Source organism: Panicum virgatum, chromosome 7K, assembly GCF_016808335.1.
Source record: "Panicum virgatum strain AP13 chromosome 7K, P.virgatum_v5, whole genome shotgun sequence".
Classification (NCBI taxonomy): Eukaryota; Viridiplantae; Streptophyta; class Magnoliopsida; order Poales; family Poaceae; genus Panicum; species Panicum virgatum.
The window spans coordinates 48,393,704-48,418,254 of record NC_053142.1 but is presented as its reverse complement, the minus strand read 5'-3'; the positions used below and the strand labels follow the sequence as shown (position 1 = coordinate 48,418,254).

Below are 24,551 nucleotides of genomic sequence, written 5' to 3'. Positions count from 1 at the left end.
TAACATTGTAAATATTTATCTATTATCTTGACGATTCAACCCATTCTTTTGAACATAGCTTAAATAAATTTTCTCTATATGAACTATTCACACATGTCATTTTCTTTCCCAACATAAAATAAATCAAAATATCTATTTTTATTATTTTATTTCCAAATCTAGTTCTTTATTAATTGTAGTTCACAAATACTTTTATGTAGACATTTTTCCTAAAATTCATATACAAATTAACTGCTTTTTTATTATTTTTTGTTCTAGATTTAACTATTTATAAATTATGTTTGATATGAAGTATTTAGTGAATTCGTAGTTTTTCTTCTTAACTTCAAATTTATTATTTATTAGTTATATTTGACATATACAATTTATTAAACTATTTTCCTTCCTAATCGGTACACAAACTAACTACTGATATATTATTTTTTAAAATACAAAATTTGCTCATTAGTCATATTAAAGATGGTCTCTTCAGTCAATTGCTAATATTTTTATATTTTTTGTTTGTACTCTTTTTCCAATTGCTATTTTTATTTTTTAGTTTCTAATTTAGCTATTGGATATTTTAATATTATTTTTCATGGACTCTTTGGTCAAGCTGTTTCTATTTTTTAAATTTCGAATTTAGCTATTTAGTAAACATATTTGGCAATTATTATGGTATTTGATATAGATTATTTGTGTTAGCCTAAACAGATAGATCTTTATAAATGCAACGGTATAAATTTTTAGTTTTCTAAAATAACATGCGAATTTTAATACATTTTAGCAAATGTGGTGGCTTTCTTTTAACGGTCCCTCGGCACCGCAGACGAGGAGGACAGACGATCTTGGGCGGGATGGCTGGGTCAACCTTGACGATCTGTGGTGGCTTTCTTTTAACGGTCCCTCAGCACCACAACCGAGGAGGACAAACGATCTTGGGCGGGATGGTCGGGTCGACCTTGAAGACCTGTGGTGGCTTTCTTTTAACAGTCCCTCAGTCCCTCGGCTCCATAGCCGAGGAGGACAGACGATCTTGGACGGGATGGCCGGGTCGACCTTAACGACCTGTGGTGGCTTTCTTTTAACGGTTCCTCAGTCCCTTGACATCGCGGCCGATTCTTCTTAACTTCAAATTTATTATTTATTAGTTATATTTGACATATACAATTTATTAAACTATTTTCCTTCCTAATCGGTATACAAACTAACTACTGATATATTATTTTTTTGAAATACAAAATTTGCTCATTAGTCATATTAAAGATGGTCTCTTCAGTCAATTGCTAATATTTTTATATTTTTTGTTTGTACTCTTTTTCCAATTGCTATTTTCATTTTTTAGTTTCTAATTTAGCTATTGGATATTCTAATATTATTTTTCATGGACTCTTTGGTCAAACTGTTTCTATTTTTTAAATTTCGGATTGATCATGAGCTGCGGCCACTGGGATTGGGCACCATCTTTACATTAGCCTTCCAGTGGCAGAGCGTGGTGAAGATGATCCTAATGCATACTCCTGTCTCGTACGCTCTCGGTGGATGGATGACGATCTCCTCAATGGGTGCTAATTGTTTTTTATTTTTAAATTCCGAATTTAGCTATTAGCTATTCTAATCGTATTCATTATGGACTCTTTGGTCAAGTATTTTTTTTATTTTTAAATTCTGAATTTAGGTAGTTACTTGTTATATTTGTTAAGGACTCTTTAGGTTAGTCTAGACCGTTAGATCTTCATAAAATCCAACGGTCCAAATTCTTCTCTTTTTTAGATTAATGTGGGATTTTCTAGCCTCTCTCGGTGAATATGGTGGCTTCTTCTAACACTCAAATATTTATATAATAGATTTATTTTTTTAGTGTCAAATAGACAATTTTCTCAAAATAGATAGCCCCCCCCCCCCCCCCCCCCCCCCCCCCCCCAAAAAGACGGGCAGGGACCACCCAATGGCAAGCAGGGCAATCCATCAGCTGGGCAGAATTCCCAATGCCTTGCCGTAGCCGACCATGTCGTGGTACATCTCGTCCAGGGTCTTGTACCTGAACTCGAACCCTTCCCTCACCAGCTTCCCAGACGACAGGCTCACTCTCGGCTTCTCGAGAAGCTGATCGTCGTCGGCGCTGCATATGTGCCATCGGAAATCAGAGCTCACCAGAATCAAATCACGGCAAACATCATTAACAATACACAGACATTCACCGGGGCGTGAAGAGCACCCCCCGTGTTCCTTACAAGTTCGTCTTCACGTTGTACTGTGGGTACTTGTGCGCCAGGAAGCGCGCGAGCTCGACGACGGTCGTGTTGACGGCGCAGCAGATGTACCTCCCCGCCGCTGCGTTCTCCTCGGCGACGAACAGCTCGGCGCGGCAGAGGTCGTCGACGTGGACCAGCTGCACCCCGCCGGAGGTCTTCTCCATGCCTTCGAGCGCGCCGAGCCGTGCCTCGTCGCCTGAAGACCGTTACGCATCAATGCATCATCGATCACCACCGGAATTTCATCCCGAGCTGACGAGCGGCGTAAGCAAGAACAGGCATGACGAACTTGCTCACCGGACAGGAATGAGAGGCAGACCGGGATGCTGGTGCTGACGATCGGGGCCGGCGCCGCGCCGACGGTGGAGACAGGGCAGACGGTGACGAGGCTGATGCCGTGCTCCGCCGCGAACCGGCACACCGCCTTCTCCAGGAGCACCTTGGACACGCAGTACCCCCAGGTCGGCGGCTTCTCGGCCCGGAGGTGCTCGACGTCGGACCAGGAGCCCTCGTCCAGGACGTGCCCGTCGCCCTGCAGCTCCGGCCTGATGTAGACCCCGGCCGCCGACGAGGTCAGGACCACGCGCTTCACCGTGCCCGCCTTGGCGATCGACCTCATCACGTTCAGCGTTCCCCGAACTGCTGGCTCGATCAGCTCTTCCTGCCATGCATGCCACTCACCGAGGTCATTTGGCCAATGTCAAGCCGTTGCTCGGCAGCCAACAACTAGTGGAGAAAAAAGAGAGAGAAATCTATAACAGAACGGTGTATCTAGCTGCCTGTTAGGCGTGAGTTCCACGCACCTCAGCATTCTCCGTCGTGATGTTCACCGGAGCGGCGACGAGGAAGGCGTAGTCGCAGCCGGCGACGGCTTCATCGAAGCTGCCTTCCTCGTCCAAATCCGCGCGGAAGACCTCCAGCTGACCAAGCGCCTGCAGGTCCTTGAGGTGGGAGTTCTTCGCCATGTCATCTGGGAGTTTCAGAAACAAAATGGCCAAGCACTTGGATGATTCGGGATCATAAATTCATAACGATTTGCATTCAGACTTTAATAACCAGAAATAAATTTAACGATCATTCTGACACTGATTCTTTTCCGGCACGACTAACCGTAATTCGTTTTACACCATGATGACAAAACAAAAGCTCTTCTGACTTTCTGAGAACACAAGTAGAACAACTAATTACTTAATTTCCGTTTTTACAACTACTCAGAAGATTTCACCCTCGTGACGAGAAACAAGAAAAAAACAGAGATGAGAAACAAGAAAAAACAGAGATGAAAAAAAGAGGGATCAGTGAGCCAAACCGGGGTTCCTGACCGTCGTCTTCACGGCATACCCCTTCTCCAACAGCATCTTGACGAGCGCGGAGCCGATGTACCCGCTGCCTCCGGTGACGCAGGCCACCTTCTTGTTGCTGCCCGCCGACATCGCCGCTCGCCTTCCTCCCCTCACTCCTCACTAGCAGGGCTGAATCGCCCGAAAGAGGAGGGTTCGCTCGCCCGCTCACCTGAACTTTCAGGAGAAGATGCAGTCTGCTGTAGCCTGTAGGAAGAGAAGGCGTAGGTCATGTGTTGTATCCTTCATCGCTTGTTGGCAGCCTGGCAGGGCAGCTGCCCACACGTGGCTCTGACTATCATCATCACTATAAAAAGAGTAGCCCTTTTTTTTCTATTTTGTTGGGAACCGCAAAGAGTGGACCTTGAACATAGCTGGCACTAAGTGAAGGCTCCTGGCTCGTGGACAGTGTGCATGAACAGAAAACGTTACGGATCAAACATAATTAATACAAAAAATAATACCAGCATTACAGGTAATGATGGAACAGTGACGAAGATGCTTAAGTTGTTTACGCCTTGCGCCTCTCGACGCCTTGCGCCTCTCGATGAAAATGACATATTCGTGCCTAATTAAAAATTCCCAAACGGAGGGATCAAGCCAAGTGAAACAGATCTCAATGAAGACTAATCTGATTGAATGCATATGACTGATATCCTCAACCTGATTTTGAAGGAAGGCAGCCACATTACAATTAGAAGGGTTTTGTTGACAAAAATATTAATGCGCATGACAGTTTCTTGTCAATTTTGTTACCGGCAAGTGGTTTCCAATACGTAAGGCTCATTTTTAAACCTCCACGCTAACTAACAATGCAATGAGTTGGCAAAAGAGAAATCCGAGAGGTTAAAACAAAAGAGAAACACGACAGCAAAGATGCTCCACTTTTTATAGCAAAAATTACCAAATTGCCCTTAGAACAACTCCAAGAGACTCTTTTCTTATTGTTAGGAATAGAGATTTTGATGGAAAAATACTCTCCAAAAATTTCTCTAAGTGGTTATCCAAATGAAGTCATTATCTATTCCGTATTTTTCGCTAGTCAAAGATAGATAATAAAAATAACTTTCTAGAGTGTACATAAGAAAGAAAAAAGAAAACCGTTGGAGAGTGAAAAAATAAAAAGAAACAATTTTTATGCAGAAGACTCTTCACATGATAATTAAGAGAGTAAAATTTAGAAAGACTCTTGGAGATACTCTTAGAAAGTAATCTTCAAGTGTTTCTAAAAATTTCCAATAGTATTGTATCAAGGCAAAATAAGAAAATTGATAGGGAGCTTCTGGTCTGGATATGCTAGCTATGTTAATTTAAGGGGAAGTTTTGACTTTGCTCTCACCCTCACTCAGTTTTCATAACTGTAGGATCTATATTTAATAGCATTTGTTTTCTTTCATCACTCGCGTTCTTTTTTCCTATTTGTCCCACTGGCTGCCACAGTGCCACAACATCATTTTGTCCATGATAGGTGTCAAAAACATTCTAAAAAGATATCGTCAAACAAAAATTCCGAAAATAGGATAGATTAAAAAGGAAAAGTTTTCTGAATGGAAACGAAAAAAAGTGTCGGTCGGTGAGATTTACATAGTTTGGGTGCGTATACTAGTGTGCAATCAGTAGGGTGTTTTTTTTTGTGGATCCATTTGGAGGCATCCATAAACCCAATGATGTTTCTGCGGTCGCCCGTGAGCTTCGTAACTCACGGTCGATTTCTTCTCAAGCCATCTCGCAGACCCGCATAGGCTACCCCTCTCTTTTCCTTTTCTCTCCACCCCCCTCCCAAACACGCCAATCCCTTTCCCTTTCCCTTTCCCTTTCCTCTCCTCCCTCTCCCCTTCTCCTCTCCTCCCTCTCCCCTATCCTCCCAGATCCAGCGGGAGGCTCCCAGGGCGGAGCTGGCGGCGCCAGTGGCGGAGCTGGCGGTGGGGAGGCGCGGCGGCGTCGAGGACCACCATGTGTTCTCCATTCCCTGATTTTGAGTTTGATTTTTATTCAATTTTTAATGTGAGAAAATGTTAATAACACAATTTATTGGGGGGAAGAAAATACAAAATAAAAGAGAAAAGAGGGATCGGGTGCCCATGGGCCACTCAAAGACTTTTGGGCCAAGCAGCCCAGACGAACAGGGGGTGCACCCCATGAGGGCATCCCATCAGTTGGGCTTTCTCAAAAAAGAAAATCAGTTGGGCAGAATTCCCAATGCCTTGCCGTAGCCGACCATGTCGTGGTACATCTCGTCCAGGGTCTTGTACCTGAACTCGAACCCTTCCCTCACCAGCTTCCCAGACGACAGGCTCACTCTCGGCTTCTCGAGAAGCTGATCGTCGTCGGCGCTGCATCGGAAATCAGAGGTCATCAGAATCAAATCACGGCAAACATTAACCATGCACAAACATTCACCGGGGCGTGAGCTCCTTACAAATTCGTCTTCACGTTGTACTGCGGGTACTTGTGCGCCAGGAAGCGCGCAAGCTCGACGACGGTCGTGTTGACGGCGCAGCAGATGTACCTCCCCGCCGCCGCGTCCTCCTTGGCGACGAACAGCTCGGCACGGCAGAGGTCGTCGACGTGGACCAGCTGCACCGAGCCGGAGGTCTTCTCGATGCCTTTGAGCGCGCCGAGCCCTGCCTCGTCGCCGGACAGGAATGAGAGGCAGGCCGGGACGCTGGTGCTGACGATCGGGGCCGGCGCCGCGCCGACGGTGGAGACGGGGCAGACGGTGACGAGGCTGATGCCGTGCTCCGCCGCGAACCGGCACGCCGCCTTCTCCAGGAGCACCTTGGACACGCAGTACGCCCACCAGAGCGGCGGCTTCGCGGCCCGGAGGTGTTCGACGTCGGACCAGGAGTCCTCATCCAGGACGTGGCCGTCGCCCTGCAGCTCTGGCCTGATGTAGTCATGTAGACCCCGGCCGCCGACGAGGTCAGGACCACGCGCCTCACCGTCCCCGCCTTCACGCACGACCTCATCACGTTTCAGCGTTGCCCGGACGGCTGGCTCGATCAGCTCCTTCTGCCGTGCACCGACGAGTTGGTTTCAGCGAGTCAAATGGCACAGCACGTACGGGGGACAAAGGAAGAATTTTGCAGCAGAGCAGTGAGGACTGTTAGTGTTAGGTGCACGCGTGATGCCTGCGTACCTCTGGATCCTGTGCGACGAGGTTCGCCGGAGCGGCGACGAGGAAGGCGTAATCGCAGCCGGCGACGGCGTCGTCGAAGCTGCCTTCTGCGTCAAGGTCGGCGCGGAGTACTTCCAGGGGGGCGAGCGCTTGCAAGTCCTTGAGATGGGAGTTCTTCGCCATGTCATCTGGGATTCAGAATCAAAACAATCCTTAGCACTTCCAAATAAGAACTTGCAACAGTTTATTAAGCTCATGTACACGCTCATACTAGCTCACTAGCTAGGATAATTTTAGGATGCGTGTGTTGTTTGCTTATGTCTCTGTAGCAATCAGATTCTTGAACCATCAGAACTCCTAATAGCGTTCAGATTCTACAGTGCCCAGCAGGCTCAGCTCGTAGCTACTGAAGCGAAATTAAAAGAGAGATCAGAGAAGATCAGACCTGGGTTCCTGACCGTCGTCTTGACGGCGTATCCCTTCTCCAGCAACATCTTGATGAGTGCAGAGGCAATGTACCTGTTCCCTCCGGTCACGCACGCCGTCTTCTTCTTGTTGCCGCCCGCCGGCGCCGCCGACATCGCCATCGCTCAGTGGCGCTCACACACCACCTCGACGGTGCTGGCGACTGGCCTGGCGACAGTGCCACAAAACAAGTTTGGGCCACGATTTGGAGAACGTGCGCGCATACTAATTGTGGAAAGGATGCGGGTAAGCGGGTGTTGCATTGCTTTCGATCCATTTATTGGTGATCCGGCGATATGGATGGCATTCACACATTGCATTGTGTGGTTCGGAGAGATCAGACGATATGGATGGCGTTCAACCATACAATGTGGACGTACCCTCACTGTAACGACGTGGCCCGGTAAACAGCTAACATCCAATCTACATATTTGGAGGACTGTGGATCACACTTTTTAATTAACTCTCTTATATTTTTATCCTCGCTTCATACAAAAAGGTGTAATCGGAGTATACGACACCTTGAGACCGGCCTTTTAAGACGGTCCAGCTCTATGTGAACTACTCCCTCTATTTCAAATTATAGGTCGTTTGACTGTTTTGACTCTAAGTTTGGCCACTCGTTTTATTCAAAAATTTGTGCAATATATCACTTCTTTTGTTGTAGGTTGCTTTATCAATACAAGATCTTCAAGAGTGACTTAAATTTGGTAATGTTTGCGCAAATTTTTTAAATAAGTCAAGTGGTCAAACTTAAAGGTAAAAAAAACAAACGAACTATAATTTAGAACGGAGGTAGTCTTAGAGCTAACACACGCACTCAGCCCAGTTCATACGACCGGCCCAACTTGGCCCGTGGACTGGGATATCACACTCACCTCAAAAAATAAACATGATGCATGACATAAACCTTGCGAACTCATGGAACAAAACATGTTACCATACACACTATCAACATTTATTTCATGATGGATTTAATAAAACAAATTTGATATTATAAATATTATTATTATTACTTTCCTATAAATTTGGTCAAAATTTGTTAAATTTAACTTAGGACAAACCTAACAGGACATGTAAATAAAAATAGAGAGAGTACTATAAAACGATAATAAGCTAAAAAGGATCTTAGAATTTTTTTTAAAAATAAGCTGATTGAGTCATACTAGCGGGACAATAATTTGTTTAGGAATAAAAAATAATCAAAATATAACATGGGAGGAATCAAAAGTAAAAATAATGAGGATAATCTAACAAAACACACTTTTGGGTTGAATGCATGCGAATTATAGGACATATTATGAAATATGGGCCAAAACAAAATAGTTGGACTGGTGCAGTTCATAAAGAATTTGGCCCAAAACTAATCCATACAGTTGATTAAAAAAAGAAGAAAGGGATTGAAAAAACAAAAATCGTCGGTAGTCTTTTTTTTTAGTTGTAGGAAATGAGCTCTGAATAAAGTCATTGCAAACATTCACAATATAACATTCTTCACTAGCTAGGAGCGTAAGCGTGGACTTCAGTAGTACGCTGGATACAGATTATAGAATTACAAGTTTAGAACCAATAATTGAGAGCAGAATATCTTGGAGCATCGTCATGTTACTATGGAAGAATTCCCAGTGCCTTGCCGTACTCGACGACGCCATCATAGATCTCATCCATGGTGTTGTGCTTGAACACAAACCCTTCCCTCACCAGCTTCGCAGACGACAGCCTCACTCTCGGCTTCTCGAGGAGCTGATCGTCGTCGGTGCTGCATATGTACCATCGGAAATCAGAGCTCATCAGAATCAAATCACGGCAAACATTCACCGGGATGTGATGAGCACCCCCCGTGTTCCTTACAAATTCGTCTTCACGCTGTACTGCGGGTACGTGCGTGCCAGGAAGCGCGCGAGCTCGACGACGGTCGTGTTGACCGCGCAGCAGATGTACCTCCCCGCCGCCGCGTCCTCCTCGGCGACGAACAGCTCGGCGCGGCAGAGGTCGTCGACGTGGACCAGCTGCACCGAGCCCGAGGTCTTCTCGATGCCTTTGAGCACGGCGAGCCCTGCCTCGTCGCCTGACAGCAAAGAGAGGCTGTCGATGACGCTCGTGCGGACCCTGGTGGCCGGCGCCGCGCCCACGGTGAGCACGGGGCAGACGGTGACGAGGCTGATGCCGTGCTCCGCCGCGAACCTGCTCGCCTCCTTCTCCAGAAGCACCTTCGAGACGCAGTAACCCTGCAATTGATCGGCATCATCCAACCACCGTATGTAATTCGTCAGCAAATGAGCAAATCACTGTGATGGAGCACGGCCGGTGTAGCAGTAGGTGGGGGACGGACCCAGGTTGGTGGCTTGTTGGCGGTGAGGTACTCGACGTCGGACCAGGAGCCCTCGTCCAGGACGTGCCCGTCGCCCCGTAGCTCCGGCCGGATGTAGACTCCCGCCGCCGACGAGGTCAGGATCACGCGCCTCACCGTGCCGGACTTCGCGCAGGACCTCATCACGTTCAGCGTTCCTCGGACCGACGGCTCGATCTGCTCCTTCTGCAATCAGCAGATGGAAGCACGGGCTAGAGTGAGGGAGAACACCGCAACGGATCGAAGATTCATGGTGGCGATGTTTGTGTTGTGCACCTCTGGATCCTCTGCCGCCATGTTCACCGGAGCTGCGACGAGGAAGGCGTAATCGCAGCCGGCGACGGCGTCGTCAAAGCTGCCTTCCTCGTCGAGATCGGCTCGGAGGACCGTCAGGGGCCCAAGCTCCCGCAAGCCCTTGAAGTGGGAGTTCTTCTCCATGTCATCTGGGATGATTCAGAATCCAGTAAAGCAATCAAGGCCAATTCTCAACATGTGTGGGAGATCACATCACAATCAAGGCCAATTCTCAACATGTACGCATTAGCTCAAACAGGGAGTTCGTTAAAGCAAGCTTGCTGATGTAGTCTGAATTCAGGTTGTTCAACCATCGTATCAGAACTCAGAAGTAAAATCGTTGGGATCCTTGTGCTACTGTCCACTCCACAGTGCTAGAAAGATGTCGCTGCCTGCTCGGCTGGAGCTGAATCAAGCCATGAAACACTGAACCAAGAACAAATGGAGAACCGAACCGGGGTTCCTGACCGTCGTCTTCACGGCGTATCCCTGCTCCAGCAGCATCTTGATGAGCGCCGAGGCGATGTAGCCGTTCCCTCCGGTCACGCACGCCGTCTTCTTCTTCTTGTCGCCCGCCGCCGCCATCTCGCTGCCGTTCAGCACCGCACCTCGTTGAGTCGTGGATGTTGCTGGTGACTGCCACAAGCCTGATGATGAACGATGAAATTAGTTTGCTAGGACTGGTTTGGGAAAGGTTTTGCCAAGAGTGGCATTGGCAATTTGGCATCCAGGGTCTTTGATGCCGCCGCCCCACACCCCCCAACCCCCCCCAAATTCTTATATATTGGTCATAAACCCTCAAAATAAGCATCTATGTCTCATTCTAGGCGCGAATGTAACAAAAAAAAACGAATCCAAACCGTGGATCCAACGTGTATTCGGACCTTTTTTTCTACCTCTTAATGAACTGACGCGCAACTCTCCTGCGTGTTCGAGAAAAAACTTTGGTTCATCTCAAATCAGAGTCCAGGTTTGTAATTTCAACTACAGTGAAACCACATGAAAAGTTTATGACTTCAAATGCTCATTTTGATTTAGAGACCTATCTACGTCCCTGCTCTGGTCCGTGTTGGCGACCTGGATTTTTAGTAACTCTCTTGTATTGTGGCTAGCATTTTTCGACCCCTGGTTATCACGAAAAAAATATTTATGGACCTAGGTAGAAAAAATTAATAAGGGTCCAAGTGCATTTTACTCGTTCTGATAACATGTGAGGATTACTCTTCTTTAGGTTAGGTTAGCCTGACCCGCTCGCTGTTTTTAGAGTGGACTGGTGACAAAACTGAAAGCGATCTCAACTCGTCAGCTATTGGACAGATGAGCCCAGTAGTCTAAATAACGGACATTTCAGTGGCCTCGCAAAAAAAAAAGAGACATTTCAGTGGTGCGTACCTGTCGCCTCTAAATTAAGCAAAAAAAAATACACCACGCTAATGGACATTTCAGTGGAAGCTGTCGAACTACCTGTTGGGATGCCACCTTTGGCCACGCCGCCAAAGAGGACCCCGCCCTCGGGGAACTAAGCGGGTGAAGAGCGATGGCTGCGAAGAGGAGTTGAGCTTCGTCCGTTCCGCTGAAGGCGGACCGAAGACGTGCTTGCAGCAAAGGGCGCGCTCCCGAACAGCGAAGGACGACAGCCCGAAGGCCCTACACGCGAAACTTATCGAGGTCGTTTGTAGCCCTGGTAAGGTTGGAACCCGCATTATATTCAACCCCACCCAAAATTAATATATTTAGATACCCAACTCCACCCAACCCAATTAGTTAATTTCTCAACTCAAACCAACCCGTCCCATTATAAACGGGTAACCCATAAAAACTCACGGGTTCTACTATGCAGAGTAATTTAGTGATTCTACACTTAATGTGGGGACCACATATATGTCTAGCCACACTATTTTGCACAGAGTATCTGTTAGTCATATTGACTCATCTCTATAAAAATTTCAGTCAATTTCGATAAAATTTTATAGTGTGAACGCGAGATTTTAATTCTAGGATCCGGCTCTTGATGTGGAGCCCACGTGTAGTTCTAGCCACGCTGCTTTGCACAGAGTAGCTGCCAGTCGTACTGAGTCATCTCCAACAAATTTCAGTCAATTTCGATAAAATTTTATAGTGTGAACGCGAGGTTTTAATATCAGGGTCCGGCTCTTCATGTGGGGCCCACAGGTAGTTCTAGCCACACTGTTTTGCACAAAATAGTTGCCAGTCGTACTGAATCACCTCCAACAAAATTCAGTCAATTTCGATAAAATTTTCTGATATAAACACGTGGTTTTAATTTCAGAGTCCAGCTCTCACGTGAGACTCACATTTATATATAGTCATACTATTTTGTAAAAAGTATCCATTTCAACCCACCCCAACCCGCCTCAACCCGCATTTATATAGAACCCGCCCCGACCCACCCCATTAACTAATACAACCCATTTTAACTCATTCAAACACACTCTATTTCAAAACTTACCCTATAAAACCTATTTCAACCCAACCCATTAGCAGGCCTAGTCGTTTGACAGAGGTCCAGATGAGCTGTGATCCACTCGGGGAAGAAGAGAACAAATTACCCAATGCTCTAAAAATATTCTAAAATTATTACCATTGTAAGGGCTTTGAGTTGTAATAGTCAGGGAAGGTGAACAGTCTCCCTATAATTATCTGTAACAGTCATTGATGGATATTGAATACAGAGTTATTGCACTGGTTCTCGTACTGCGGGTGTTCAAGGGTCTTCGGTCTTCGCCACTCTTCCTGTCACTGTTGTGGTGCACTTTCGTCCCGAGGGGCACCGCCCACCAACACTACTTGTTCTATGCTGAGTTAAATTTGAAATAAACATCTGCTTCTCTGAATAGGCTACTATAGAAGTTCATCTATTTTTTTGTGGTAAAATAGTTTCCAAAAAATATGGAAACTAGTCAACCTCTATAAATGGATTGCAATAATTATAAAAAGAATTTCGTCATAAGTTAGAGTATCTTGAAAAGCTTCTCCAAATCTCATTAGCCAAATTTCATTTTAGCTAGCCATTTAACTAAGATCACATCTCTATATTGTGCTTCTTTCCAACGGACTAACTATTAATTTATTCAACTCTCCTCCTCCACACACTGACGCGTGGGTCCCACTCCATCCTTTCTCCCTCACTTGGCTGCTCTGCTCTCCTCCATGAACTCGCGGACGAACACTGCTTGGTCCACCACGCATGGCCGGGTCTGCTGGTCGTGGGCGCCGCCGTTGGCGCCCTCCTCGTCGGGGACGAAGACGCTCATGACCTGGTACACTCCACCTCCTGCTGTTGTGCGCTCCGCCGAGACCTCGCCCTCCGGCGCTCAGGACCTCACGCTCTGTCGGGAGACTGCTCTTCGCCTGGATCTCGAGCTCATCGCCGATCCGAGTTTCCGCTGCGGGTCCGAACTCCGCTGCCGGGGGGCACGAGTTCCCCCGCCGCGGGTCCGAGCTCCATCGATTCCTACGCGCGCGAACCGCCACTTCCGGTTGCAGGCCCCGCCGGTGTTAGCTCCGCCCAAGGGCAGTGGGCGGCCGGCGCGGGAGGACGTCGGGCATGCGGGAACGGGAGGGCTGCGCACAAACAGGAGGATGGCGAACGGTCGGGCATAGGCCAAGATGCCTAGGGAAAGCCGGGATGCAGAAGGAGATAGTGACGCCACGACTTTGCATAAGCTGTTGGAAAAGAGTTTTAATATCTTTTCTCTTTTGCGTAAGAGCAACTCCAACAATTCTGTTAGAATCCCTCTTACATAGGGAATTGTACACACACGTTAAATATTATTTTCTAGTTAAAAAGCGAGTGTGATAACATCTATTATCTTATTATTTGGCCAACAAACAAAGCGTCCACATTCGCTCTCAAGGTTTAGAAATTCCCACGTTAATCGGACAAAAATAAAAAAATAAAAATTACCCACCACTGTCATTACGATAAAAATTAGCCTAAATATCTCTGTTCCTAACTAAAAATCACCCACCAATGCCATTATGAAAAATTAAATTAAAAATTAGCCTAAAATACCCCTATGCCTAATTAAAAATCACCCACCAATATATTATCTTATTATTTGGCCAACAAACAAAGCCTCCACGTTCGCTCTCAAGGTCTAAAAATTTCCACGTTAATCGGACAAAAATAGAAAAATAAAAATTACCCACCACTACCATTACGATAAAAATTAGCCTAAAATACCTCTGTTCCCAATTAAAAAATCACCCACCAATGCCATTATAAAAAATTAAATTAAAAATTAGCCTAAAATACCTCTATGCCTAATTAAAAATCATCCACCTATATATTATCTTATTATTTGGCCAACAAATGAAGCCTCCATATTCGCTCTAAAAGTCTAAAAATTCTCACGTTAATCGAACAAAAATAAAAAAATAAAAATTATCCACCACTACCATTACGATAAAAATTAGCCTAAAATACCCCTGTTTTTAATTAAAAATCACCCACCAATGCCATTATGAAAAATTAAATTAAAAATTAGCCTAAAATAGCCATGTGCCTAATTAAAAATCACCCACTAATGTCATTATGAAAAATTAAATATAAAATACCATTTAGCTATGTATCAGTTACAAATATATACTATTAATAAAAACTAAAACTAACAACAATCAATCAAAATAATATGATAATAAAAATAATTATCTGCATAATATTATTAAAGCTCAACAAATCAAATTGTTATTATAGGTAAATCATAGTTGAATTGTTTTAATCAATAATAAGATATAATTTACGATAATGAACAGGATGATGTATGGTAAAAGAAATAGTATAACCTTTGAGTAAGAATATAACGACATGCAAATTTTTGAATTTTTAATATCAGCCGTGCAAATACGCGGGCTCTTTATTAAGCGCACCGCACCCTAGACCAGTTCCGGACGGAGCCAACGAAATAGGAAAAATGATTCCTAAAACTGAAAAGTCGCCACCCCCCTCAATTGATCCGCTCAAGGGAACACAACGTCCGCAGCCGGAAATTTGTCTCCAACCGGAAAAAGGTAGACGCTTGACCAGCTGGTGGGGAAAAAAAAGGCATTAGGCCTGAGGCCGCATTCGTGCAACCGGAACGTACTGATAGATAAAGAATTTCAACCGAAAAAAAATGTCTACTCTGAATTTGTGTCCGGGGAGCTAAGCTTGGCGCATGCACCAGAATACCAGATGCAGAGATGATCTTGTGATTGGTTTTTTGACCGAATAAAATATTTGGATTCTCAAAGACTTCTAATCTTCGTTTCTTGTCATGGAGACTTAGGGTTTGTTTGGTTGATGCACCACATGAAGCGTCCCCTCATAAGAGAAGACTTAAATGTGATACAAACATCAGTCCCAGGAGGCTGATGCCACATTTATTACATCAGATGGTTCATTACCGTACAAACCTCTGAGGAGGACACTCGATACAGATGATAATAACTAGTAACCAACCTACAACATAGCACCAGACCGCAACCCACATGGGGTCTAGCTCGGGCTCAGAGTACTGCGTCAGCGAAAACATCTCGAACAGGGCCGGTTCCACAGGCAAGGTTGGGTGTAGAACGATAACCCTACTCGGCGTCGTCTGGTACGAAGTCTGGATCTTCTTCTGTAAAAAGTAAGAATGGGGTGAGTACAAACGTACTCAGCAAGTCCAATCACACCCACGGAGGGGGGGTTATATCAGAATAACATGCACAGGTAAAACAAGGATAATGTTACGGTTTAGTTTGCAGAAAGCTAAATTTTATGCAGGGGTTTATTTAGCAGAAAACATTTCAGAAACTAGTTTTTATATTGAGTAACACGGAGTTCAAGTTTTAAACTGCTACCGGACTCCCCATCCGTCGTAGCACACGACACAACTGCCGGACACAATTCCAAAACAACTCACTCCAGCCCATCCCAGTAAAACACTAGTTATACTGCTCACAGTACTGCTCGTTGACGGGCTCACCTTCGTTCACTCCGTGGTCTACAGCGTACACAAACAAGCACACAATCAATACACAGAAAAACAAAGACCTATCGTTGAGCTCGAATCGGGAACACATTAGATATGGGGTACGGAGTAATATTTTTGGGTGGATTCCTAATGGCATGGTCAAAACTATGTTATGAGAGGCGTGGTAGAGTTTTGGGTTGATCAGGGTTTATTTGGTACATGAAATGATAGGTTAATCAAAGGTTTAGGGGTTAAATCAGGGTCCAGGGGCCTATTTGTAATTAAATTTAAGAAGGCAGGGGCTTGGTTTGTATTTTAGAAATCATTTGGGTTATTCTAAAAGAGTCAGGGGTTTATTTGCAATTATGTTTATAAGGTGGGAGGGTCTGCTTTGAAATATAATAAAAGCTAGGGCCTTATTAGTAAAAGGCCAAGGGCAGGGGGGTTCTTTAGCAAATAGCAAGGAGGGGAGGGGGCCATGGGCAAATATGCCCTCTCTTCCTCCCCCCTCCACGGGAAACAGAGGAGGAGTCGAGCGGCGCCGGCGGCGGCTCGATTCGGCCGCTCTGGGCCTCGGCGGCGGCTCGGGGTAGAGGGAAAAGGAGGAGGGGAGCCCGCGGGGTAGATCCCCGGCCGTAGCTCGGGCGGAGGTGGCCCGGGGCGGCCTGGCCGCAACGGCGTGCGGCAGCGGGCGGCGGGGCTTCGGGCCGGCGCTCTGGGGGGGTGCGGTGGAGATCAAGGAGAGGGGGAGGAGCATCAGGGAGCCATGGGGGTGTCATCCCCTACCTTGATTTGGGTCGAGGAGCAGTGGGGAGGGGGGCTCCGCGGTGGCCGGCGGCGGCAATGGCAAGCGGCGGCGCTGCAAGCTAGAAAAGGGGGGCTGGGGTGGCAGAGTTGGCCGTGGTTGGGTTGTGGAGCTCGGGGGGTGCTCCGCGGCCCCTTTTATAGGCGGCCAAGGCGGTGGGGGTGGGAGCAGGGCAGTGGCGGCGTCAACGGCGGCGCTGTGCTAGGGTCGCCGGCGTCGTACGTGCACAGGGCGACCGCGCGCGCGGCGAGGCGGGATGGGACGCTTCGGCAGGCGGAGACCCGGTGCAGGCGGTGCTGTGCAGCCGTCAACGGTGGCAGCGGGCGGGGTGCCGTGGTGAGTCGTGGCGTGGCGTGGGAGCGCGCATGGCTCGGATCGCGGGGTTGCCTTCCAGCGCGCGGGGACAGGGAGCAGGGCGATGGGCGGTGTGGGTGCGCACGGGCGGCGGTGTTGCACGGCTTCGCAGCCGGTGTCGTGGTGAGCCCGTGCCTGCGCGCGCGCGTGCGTACGCGGGGGCACGGCCCGGGGGGTGCCGTGCGCGCGGCGAGAGGTAGGCGGCCGGGGCGCGGGGCTGCCCTGCAGCGTGGGCGCGTGCAGCAGGGGCGGCGCCGAGCTGGTGCGGCCGGGGCGCGGTCCGGGGGGGAAGGCGTGCTCAGGTGGGGAGCGTGGTCGGGTGGAGCAGGAGGCGACGGGGCTAGCCAAGCGCGTGGGGATGGAGAGAGGAGAGGAAGGAGAGAGGAAAAAGGAAGAAAAGAAAAGAGAAAAGGAAAATGAAAATGGAAAAAGAGAAATGGAGAGAGAGAAGGAGAGGGAGAGAGAGGGAGATTCGCGCCGAGATCACGGCGTCGATCGCGGAGCCGGTGGGTCGCGTTCCGCGGTCGCCCGCGTGCGCTGACGAGGCCACAGGGAAAAGGGGTCGAGATGCTGGAGATCGGATGATTGGAACAGGGAAAGATTCCGGGAATTAGGGCGGACTTTCTGCTCAACGATGGAACACTTGGTTTTGAAAATAATTATCACACGATTTAATTTAGCGGATTTTTGGGATGTTACAAACCTACCCCACTTAAAATGAATCTCGTCCTCGAGATTCGGCTGGCTCCTAAATAGGTGGGGAAATTCCTTCTTTAGAGCGTCTTCGCGTTCCCATGTCGCTTCTTCTACACCGTGTCTGCTCCATTGGACTCTGCAGATTCGCACTTCGGAGTTTCTGGTCCTCCTGGTGATAGTATCTAGAATCTTGATCGGTATTTCTTGGTACCGTAGGTCTGGCTGTAAATCTATCGTTTCTACTGGCACATTTTCCGCTTCAGGTATCCTTAAACACCTTCTTAGTTGCGAGACGTGAAAGACTGGATGGATATCCGACATTTCCTCCGGTAGCTCTAGGCGGTATACTATTGTTCCAACTTTCTTTAGAACTTGGTATGGTCCAATGTATCGGGGAGCCAACTTTCCTTGTACCTGAAATCTTCGGGTTCCTCAAATGGGTGACACCTTGAGATACACGAAATCTCCTGGGTTGAAATTTATTTCCCGTCTTTTCTTGTCAGCGTAGCTCTTCTGTCAGGACTGGGCCGCTTTTAGCTTTTCTCTAATCTCGGCGACTCTTTCTTCTGCTTCCTTTATGAGTGCGGGGCCGACTAGGGCACGTTCTCCAACTTCTGACCACATCAGCGGTGTTCTGCACTTCCTTCCGTAGAGAGCTTCAAACGGTGACATGCCCAAGCTTGCTTGGTACCCGTTGTTGTATGAGAACTTGGCATAGGGTAAGCTTTGTTCCCAGTCTTTGCCATAAGTGAGGACACACGCTCTCAGCATATCTTCCATAATCTGATTCACCCTTTCTGTCTGACCATCTGTCTGTGGGTGATAAGCGGAGCTAAAGTCTAGCTTGGTGCCCATAGCTTTATGCAAACTTTTCCAAAATCTAGTGGTGAACTGGGTCCCTCTATCTGAAACAATTCAGCTGGGCACACCATGCAATTTTACTATGTTTTCCACATAGAGCTTGGCTAACTTCTCTCCGCCATAGTTGGTCCGTACGAGTATGAAGTGAGCTGATTTGGTGAGTCGGTCCACTATTACCCATATGGAGTCGTGTCCTTTCTGGGTCCTAGGCAGACCCACCACAAAATTCATTCCTATCTCATCCCATTTCCAAACCGGGATAGGTAGGGGTTGCAACAACCCTGCTGGCTTCTGATGTTCGGCCTTGATCCTTTGACAAGTATCACAACGGGCGACAAATCGTGCAATATCTGCCTTCATCCCGTTCCACCAATACTTCTGTTTTAAGTCCATATATATTTTGGTGGATCCTGGGTGAATGGAATATGCCGAGTTGTGAGCTTCGTCCATTATTATTTGCCTGAAGTCTCCTTTCTGGGGTACACAGATTCTGTCTTTATACCATAATATTCCCTTATTGTCCACTCTAAAATCTGGTGCCTTATTTTCTCCAGTCTGCCTCCGGATTTCCATCAGCCTCTTGTCCGATCTTTGTGCCTTTCTGATTCTGTCCTCTAGTGTGGATTGAACATTCAGCACTTGGCTGGAGCCTCGAGGGGCAATGTGCACATTTAATCGTGCCATCTCCTCGCGCAGATGGTCATCTTTGGGTCCATAGGATTTCCGACTTAAGGCATCGGCTACTACGTTTGCCTTTCCGGGGTGGTAATGGATTTCCAGGTTATAATCCTTAACCAACTCCAACCATCTCCTTTGCCTTAAGTTCAGGTCCGGCTGAGTGAAGATATACTTCAGGCTCTTATGGTCGGTATAGATCTCACACTTATTTCCAATCAAATAATGCCTCCAAATTTTGAGAGCGTGCACTACGGCTGCAAGTTCCAAATCATGGGTCGGGTAGTTCTGCTCATGAGACCTAAGCTGGCGGGAAGCATATGCAACGACTTTCCCGTCTTGCATCAGTACACAACCCAATTCTTGTCGGGACGCATCACAATAGATGACAAAATCCCGATGAATATCTGGTAGGGTCAGTACGGGAGCGGTCGTCAATCTTTGCTTCAGTTCCTGGAAACTCCTTTCACATGACTCTGTCCAGGTGAATTTATTCTTCTTCTTGAGTAGTTCTGTCATGGGTCGGGCTATCTTAGAAAGTTCTTCAATGAATCTCCGATAATATCCAGCTAATCCAAGGAAACTTCTAATCTCACTGACGTTGGTCGGTGGTTGCCAGTTGGAGACTGCTTTGACCTTCTCGGGATCCACTGCTACTCCTTCCGCGGTCAAAATATGACCAAGGAAGGCTACTTTCTCCAGCCAGAACTCACACTTGCTGAATTTGGCGTATAGCCTATGCAATCTCAGTTTTCCAAAACTACCCTCAGGTGTTGCTCGTGCTCCTGAATGCTCTTCGAGTAAATAAGTATGTCATCGATGAAGACTACGACAAACTTATCTAACTCGTCCATGAACACCTTGTTCATGAGGTTCATGAAATAAGCAGGTGCATTTGTCAGACCAAAAGACATTACTGTGAACTCAAACTGACCGTATCGGGTGACAAAGGTTGTCTTCGGGATATTGCACTCCCTAATCTTGAGCTGAAAATATCCGGACCTCAGATCGATTTTGGAGAAGTACTTGGCCCCCTTTAACTGATCAAAAAGGTCATCGATCCTGGGAAGGGGGTACTTGTTCTTGATAGTGACTTCGTTTAGTGCCCGGTAATCTACACACAACCTCATACTTCCGTCCTTCTTCTTGACAAATAAAACCGGGGCTCCCCAAGGAGACGAACTTGGCCTGATGAAGCCAATTCGTTGTAGTTCTTCCAGCTGTTTCTTTAATTCTGCTAACTCAGAGGCTGCCATCCTATAGGGTCTTTTGGCTATAGGGGCAGTTCCAGGGACAAGGTCAATAACAAACTCCACATCCCTATCTGGTGGCATACCGGGGAGTTCTTCGGGAAAGACATCCGGGTACTCATTCACTACTGGGACTTCTTCCAAGGACTTGACTTCCATGCTAAATACCATTGGGTTTGATCCACTTTCCCGGGTATGGCAGGTCACTCGTACTCCTTCTGGGTTTGTTAGGTGTACCACTTTGTCAGTACAGCCTATGAGACCATTATGTCGGCTTAACCAATCCATTCCAAGGATCACGTCTATTCCTTCTGACTTAAGTACCACTAGATCCGCTAGGAATTCTACCCCACTTAAATTGATTCTTACCCGTAGACAACCCAGTTGACACCTGATGTCACCTCCGGGTGTCCGGGTTAATAGGGGTGTTTTTAGTAGTACTGTAGGTATTTTATGTTTCTCCACAAAACTTGAGGATATGAACGAGTGTGATGCTCCAGAATCAAATAATACTATTGCGAGGGTTGAGCTGACTAGGTACTCACCGAGTACTACGCCCTGAGTTCCTTGAGCTTCCTGTGCGTCGATGTGGTTGACGCGGGCTCATCCAAACGACTGCTGGGGCTGCCTCGTCTGCTGGCTATTGTTGTTGGTGTTGTTGTTGCCGCGGATGGGTACTCGGTTGGCACCCGTCAGAACTGGCTTAGGTCCGTTCACCGTGTTGGAGAAGGCTGACGTAGCGGGCTTGTTCTTGGCGTAGGGACAGTCGGCGATGAAATGTCCCGTCTCATGGCAGTTGAAGCAGGCCCTCACATTGCTGTTGTTGGTGGTGACCTGGCTTGCATTACTCTGCGGGGCCCTCATGGTGTTCTGGCTTCTGAGCTGGGGGTTAGGGGCCCGTGGTCCTATCACTTGAGACTGAGTTTTGTACTGCATTGGGGCTTGGGACCTTGGTGCGTTGTAGCTGAAGCTTCTGGGCTTCTGGAAACGATCCTGCTGGCTTGACTTACTCTCCAGGAACTTGCGCTTGTTATCCTTTCTTTCATCGATCTTGGCCTTCTCTGTGAGGATTGCCTTGTTCATCAAGGTGTTGAAATCAGGATAGATCTGAGGGGTGAGCAGGGTCCTGAGTTCTGGGTTTAGTCCCTTCTTGAACATATCCTGCTTTTTCTCGTCGTCGTTCACTTCTTCTGGTGCATAGCGAGACAGCTCCATAAACTGGTGAGTATACTCTTCCACCGACATACTCCCTTGCTGAAGTGCGCGAAATTCATCCGCCTTGCGCATCATGGTGGCCGAGGGGATGTGATAGCGGCGGAACTCCCTCACGAATTCATTCCAAGTGATGGCGGAGGCATCTCTGGCAGTAGCGCAGTAATTCTCCCACCAGGCCAAGGCAGACCCGGTGAGTTGATGTGCTGCCAGTAGAACTTTATCACGATCCTGGCACTCGAACGGCTCAAGCTTCCTCTGGATCACCCGTAACCAGTCATCTGCATCTAAAGGGTTACTAGATCCAGCATAGGTGGGTGGCTTGGTCCTCAGAAAAGCTGTCAGTTTGTCATTCATGGTTTGTCCCCGTGGTTGCCTGATGACAAGGGCATTGGCCAGTGTTTCTAGGATGAGGGTCTGATTGTGGATTATCTGTGCCAGGTCTCCAAGGGGTGGAGGGGGTGGCAGTGGCACTTCATTATTCCCCCCTCTGCCCTGGCTCACTTCTTGTTCTACAGGCGGAGGGTTCTGCCCATCCGGCTGCACTCCCATGCGGGAGGCCCTCGTGACGCTCCGGGAAACCATCTACAGAACGAGTGGATTGAGACTAAGATTAGGTGATGTTTAAGTTGTTTAATTCGTATTTTTGAAAAGGCTGTATCTATTTACTGCCGGCAAGCACACAATCAACAAGCTCGCAACATCACAAACAACAAGCACAAACAACTTTATTACAGCAAGGGTGGTACAACACGGGGCAAGGCCAAACGCGTACTACACGTCCGGGTACACAACTACTAAAGAAAAGGGGGCACAGATCTTCTTCGGACCACACGGCTTCATCCCTTAACGGTCGCTAGCACTTTAGGCAAACTCATCGGCTTGAGTGGGTTCCTCCCTCGGAAGAGAACTCACGTCTTCTCGGGGAATGAGCGGTCCTTGCCCGCCGTCCTCTAGATCTCCGTTTTCCCGGGGTTGCGTAGTGGCTTCTCTTGCGGCGGCGGCCGTAGACCTTCCAGGGTTCTCGGGTGGGGCTTGTGGGTTTCCAAAGAGTGGTCCCCATCCTATGACGGGTGTTCCGAGCAGAACATGGTCTTCTCCAATTGCTGGGACTGGGGTTCCACTTCTAGTCCATTCCTGCATGCGCTGGTCCCGGGCTTGCCTGAGGCTCTCCTGAGCAACTGCTTCACTGCTGACCGTGGCTGCGGCTCTTGCCTCAGCTTGGACTGCACGGATTTGTTGCAGTCTTACCGCGAGTTCTGCTTGCTCGGCTCGATGGGTCTGTTCCCTCAGCAAGTTGGCTTGCTCGTCAAAGAGCTGATCCAAGGAGGCTAGGTAGGTAGCCACTTGGTACAGGAGGCCTTCTTCGTGGCGGCGCCGTTCCAGGTTTCTCATTCGAGCTTCCCAAACTGGGGTTCTGATGGCCGGCGGAAAGAACCTCATTGGTGTGGGGGCGAGGTGTCTTTCAAAAATCCGGCACAGGTAACGAAGTGCTTTCCTGACGGCTAGGCGATAGGTGTCCTGGTGCCTAAACCCTGTAGCGGTCACTCGCCATGACTGGATGTCGGGGTAGCGGTCACTTCTGGCGATGACTAGGATCACCCTGCAGCGGAGAGTGCCATGATGCTCGTACTCTCTGCTGTAGTACCTTGGGCATTTCGTGACGCCAAGGCTCTCCAGGGCGTTGATCAAGAGGCTGGGGAAACCAGGTTATGGTTTAGTTTGCAGAAAGCTAAATTTTATGCAGGGGTTTATTTAGCAGAAAACATTTCAGAAACTAGTTTTTGTATTGAGTAACACGGAGTTCAAGTTTTAAACTGCTACCGGACTCCCCGTCCGTCGTAGCACACGGCACAACTGCCGGACACAATTCCAAAACAACTCACTCCAGCCCATCCCAGTAAAACACTAGTTATGTGACCACACCGTAACTCGCCCAGTACCGTGGGCATGGACTATTCGAATAGCTTTTAACTCTGCAGAGGTGTGCAACTTTACCCACAAGCGGGTACCACAACACGAACACCGAAGTGTCGGTGTAGATCCCGACATAGCCATTACCCACCTTAGCTAAACCTGACTAGCCATCACGGGATGCACCAAGGGGTCATCGACCGTTCACTTAGGTATAACCGGGCATAAGTCACTCGGGGCTTATCCCTTCTCCTTAGTCACCCGTTGCTCTCAGCTCTCCTGATGGCTATCAAATTAACTAGTGGGATTTATGCTAAGCTGTTGCCCATTCAACGGTCGAGTGGTTTGCACGATAGTGGAGTTAGGTGAGATGACACACCAACTCGTTCCTTAGACACGACAAGATGGATATCTCCCTTCTTTGCTCTGCCACATTGGCACGAGCACACCAAATGGCAAATCCGTAGAAATGCCATCCATCCCGTCCAAACTTTCTTTACAAAAGCACCACATTTATCCCATCCCACATACGCACACATTTTTTTTATAAAAATAAATCGTGTTATGAGTAAGGTCCTAAGCGTTCTAATATCGATTAACGTCCAAGCAAAATCAGACATTAATCTAGGTGGTCAAGGAATGGTCATCACAAATCAAGGGGTGGCTATCCAACCGTGTTTTCATGCAAGCAAAACTTATGCATTTTTATAAAACAGGCCATTGGGTTGTGCTTATAAAAACTAGGACAGAAACATGCATCAAAGGATGGGATTGAACTTGCCGTCTTCGTAGCCTTCGGGGAGGTCCTGTCCTTCGGGCTCGGGGTCGCGGAACGGGTCCTCATTCACCTGCTCACAGTACTGCTCGTTGACGGGCTCACCTTCGTTCACTCCGTGGTCTACAGCGTACACAAACAAGCACACAATCAATACACAGAAAAACAAAGACCTATCGTTGAGCTCGAATCGGGAACACATTAGATATGGGGTACGGAGTAATATTTTTGGGTGGATTCCTAATGGC

The 24,551-nt window shown here is 47.7% G+C and overlaps 2 protein-coding genes and 1 pseudogene across 2 annotated transcripts; all 3 read right to left on the bottom strand.

Moving 5' to 3' along the window:
• Positions 1-1,911: 1,911 nt before the first annotated feature.
• On the bottom strand, positions 1,912-3,806 carry LOC120641883 (anthocyanidin reductase ((2S)-flavan-3-ol-forming)-like). Its single transcript, XM_039918194.1, has 5 exons — positions 3,544-3,806; positions 3,038-3,204; positions 2,532-2,895; positions 2,214-2,430; positions 1,912-2,101 (listed from the first exon to the last, which is right to left on the bottom strand). The coding sequence occupies exons 1-5, from the start codon at positions 3,665-3,667 to the stop codon at positions 1,948-1,950; spliced, it is 1,026 nt and encodes a 341-aa protein (XP_039774128.1). The 5' UTR covers positions 3,668-3,806; the 3' UTR covers positions 1,912-1,947.
• A 1,738-nt stretch (positions 3,807-5,544) lies between these two features.
• Positions 5,545-7,404, bottom strand: LOC120641881 (annotated as a pseudogene).
• A 1,153-nt stretch (positions 7,405-8,557) lies between these two features.
• LOC120641879 (anthocyanidin reductase ((2S)-flavan-3-ol-forming)-like) lies at positions 8,558-10,537 on the bottom strand. The gene is made up of 5 exons (XM_039918189.1): positions 10,257-10,537; positions 9,784-9,950; positions 9,490-9,693; positions 9,009-9,385; positions 8,558-8,916 (listed from the first exon to the last, which is right to left on the bottom strand). Exons 1-5 carry the CDS (start codon positions 10,384-10,386, stop codon positions 8,766-8,768), a joined length of 1,029 nt encoding a protein of 342 aa, XP_039774123.1. The 5' UTR covers positions 10,387-10,537; the 3' UTR covers positions 8,558-8,765.
• Between the last annotated feature and the right edge of the window lie 14,014 nt (positions 10,538-24,551).

What these genes read in the sequence shown, in the direction of transcription:
- LOC120641879 (XM_039918189.1), bottom strand. Translation starts at nt 10,386, where the DNA reads ATGGCGGCGGCGGGCGACAAGAAGAAGAAGACGGCGTGCGTGACCGGA. An exon ending in GACGACGGTCAGGAACCCCG is followed by an intron (nt 9,951 to 10,256) that starts GTTCGGTTCTCC and finishes GAATCATCCCAG; the next exon opens with ATGACATGGAGAAGAACTCC. An exon ending in TGGCGGCAGAGGATCCAGAG is followed by an intron (nt 9,694 to 9,783) that starts GTGCACAACACA and finishes TGCTGATTGCAG; the next exon opens with AAGGAGCAGATCGAGCCGTC.
- LOC120641883 (XM_039918194.1), bottom strand. Translation starts at nt 3,667, where the DNA reads ATGTCGGCGGGCAGCAACAAGAAGGTGGCCTGCGTCACCGGAGGCAGC. An exon ending in GACGACGGTCAGGAACCCCG is followed by an intron (nt 3,205 to 3,543) that starts GTTTGGCTCACT and finishes TGAAACTCCCAG; the next exon opens with ATGACATGGCGAAGAACTCC. An exon ending in CTGCCTCTCATTCCTGTCCG is followed by an intron (nt 2,431 to 2,531) that starts GTGAGCAAGTTC and finishes AACGGTCTTCAG; the next exon opens with GCGACGAGGCACGGCTCGGC.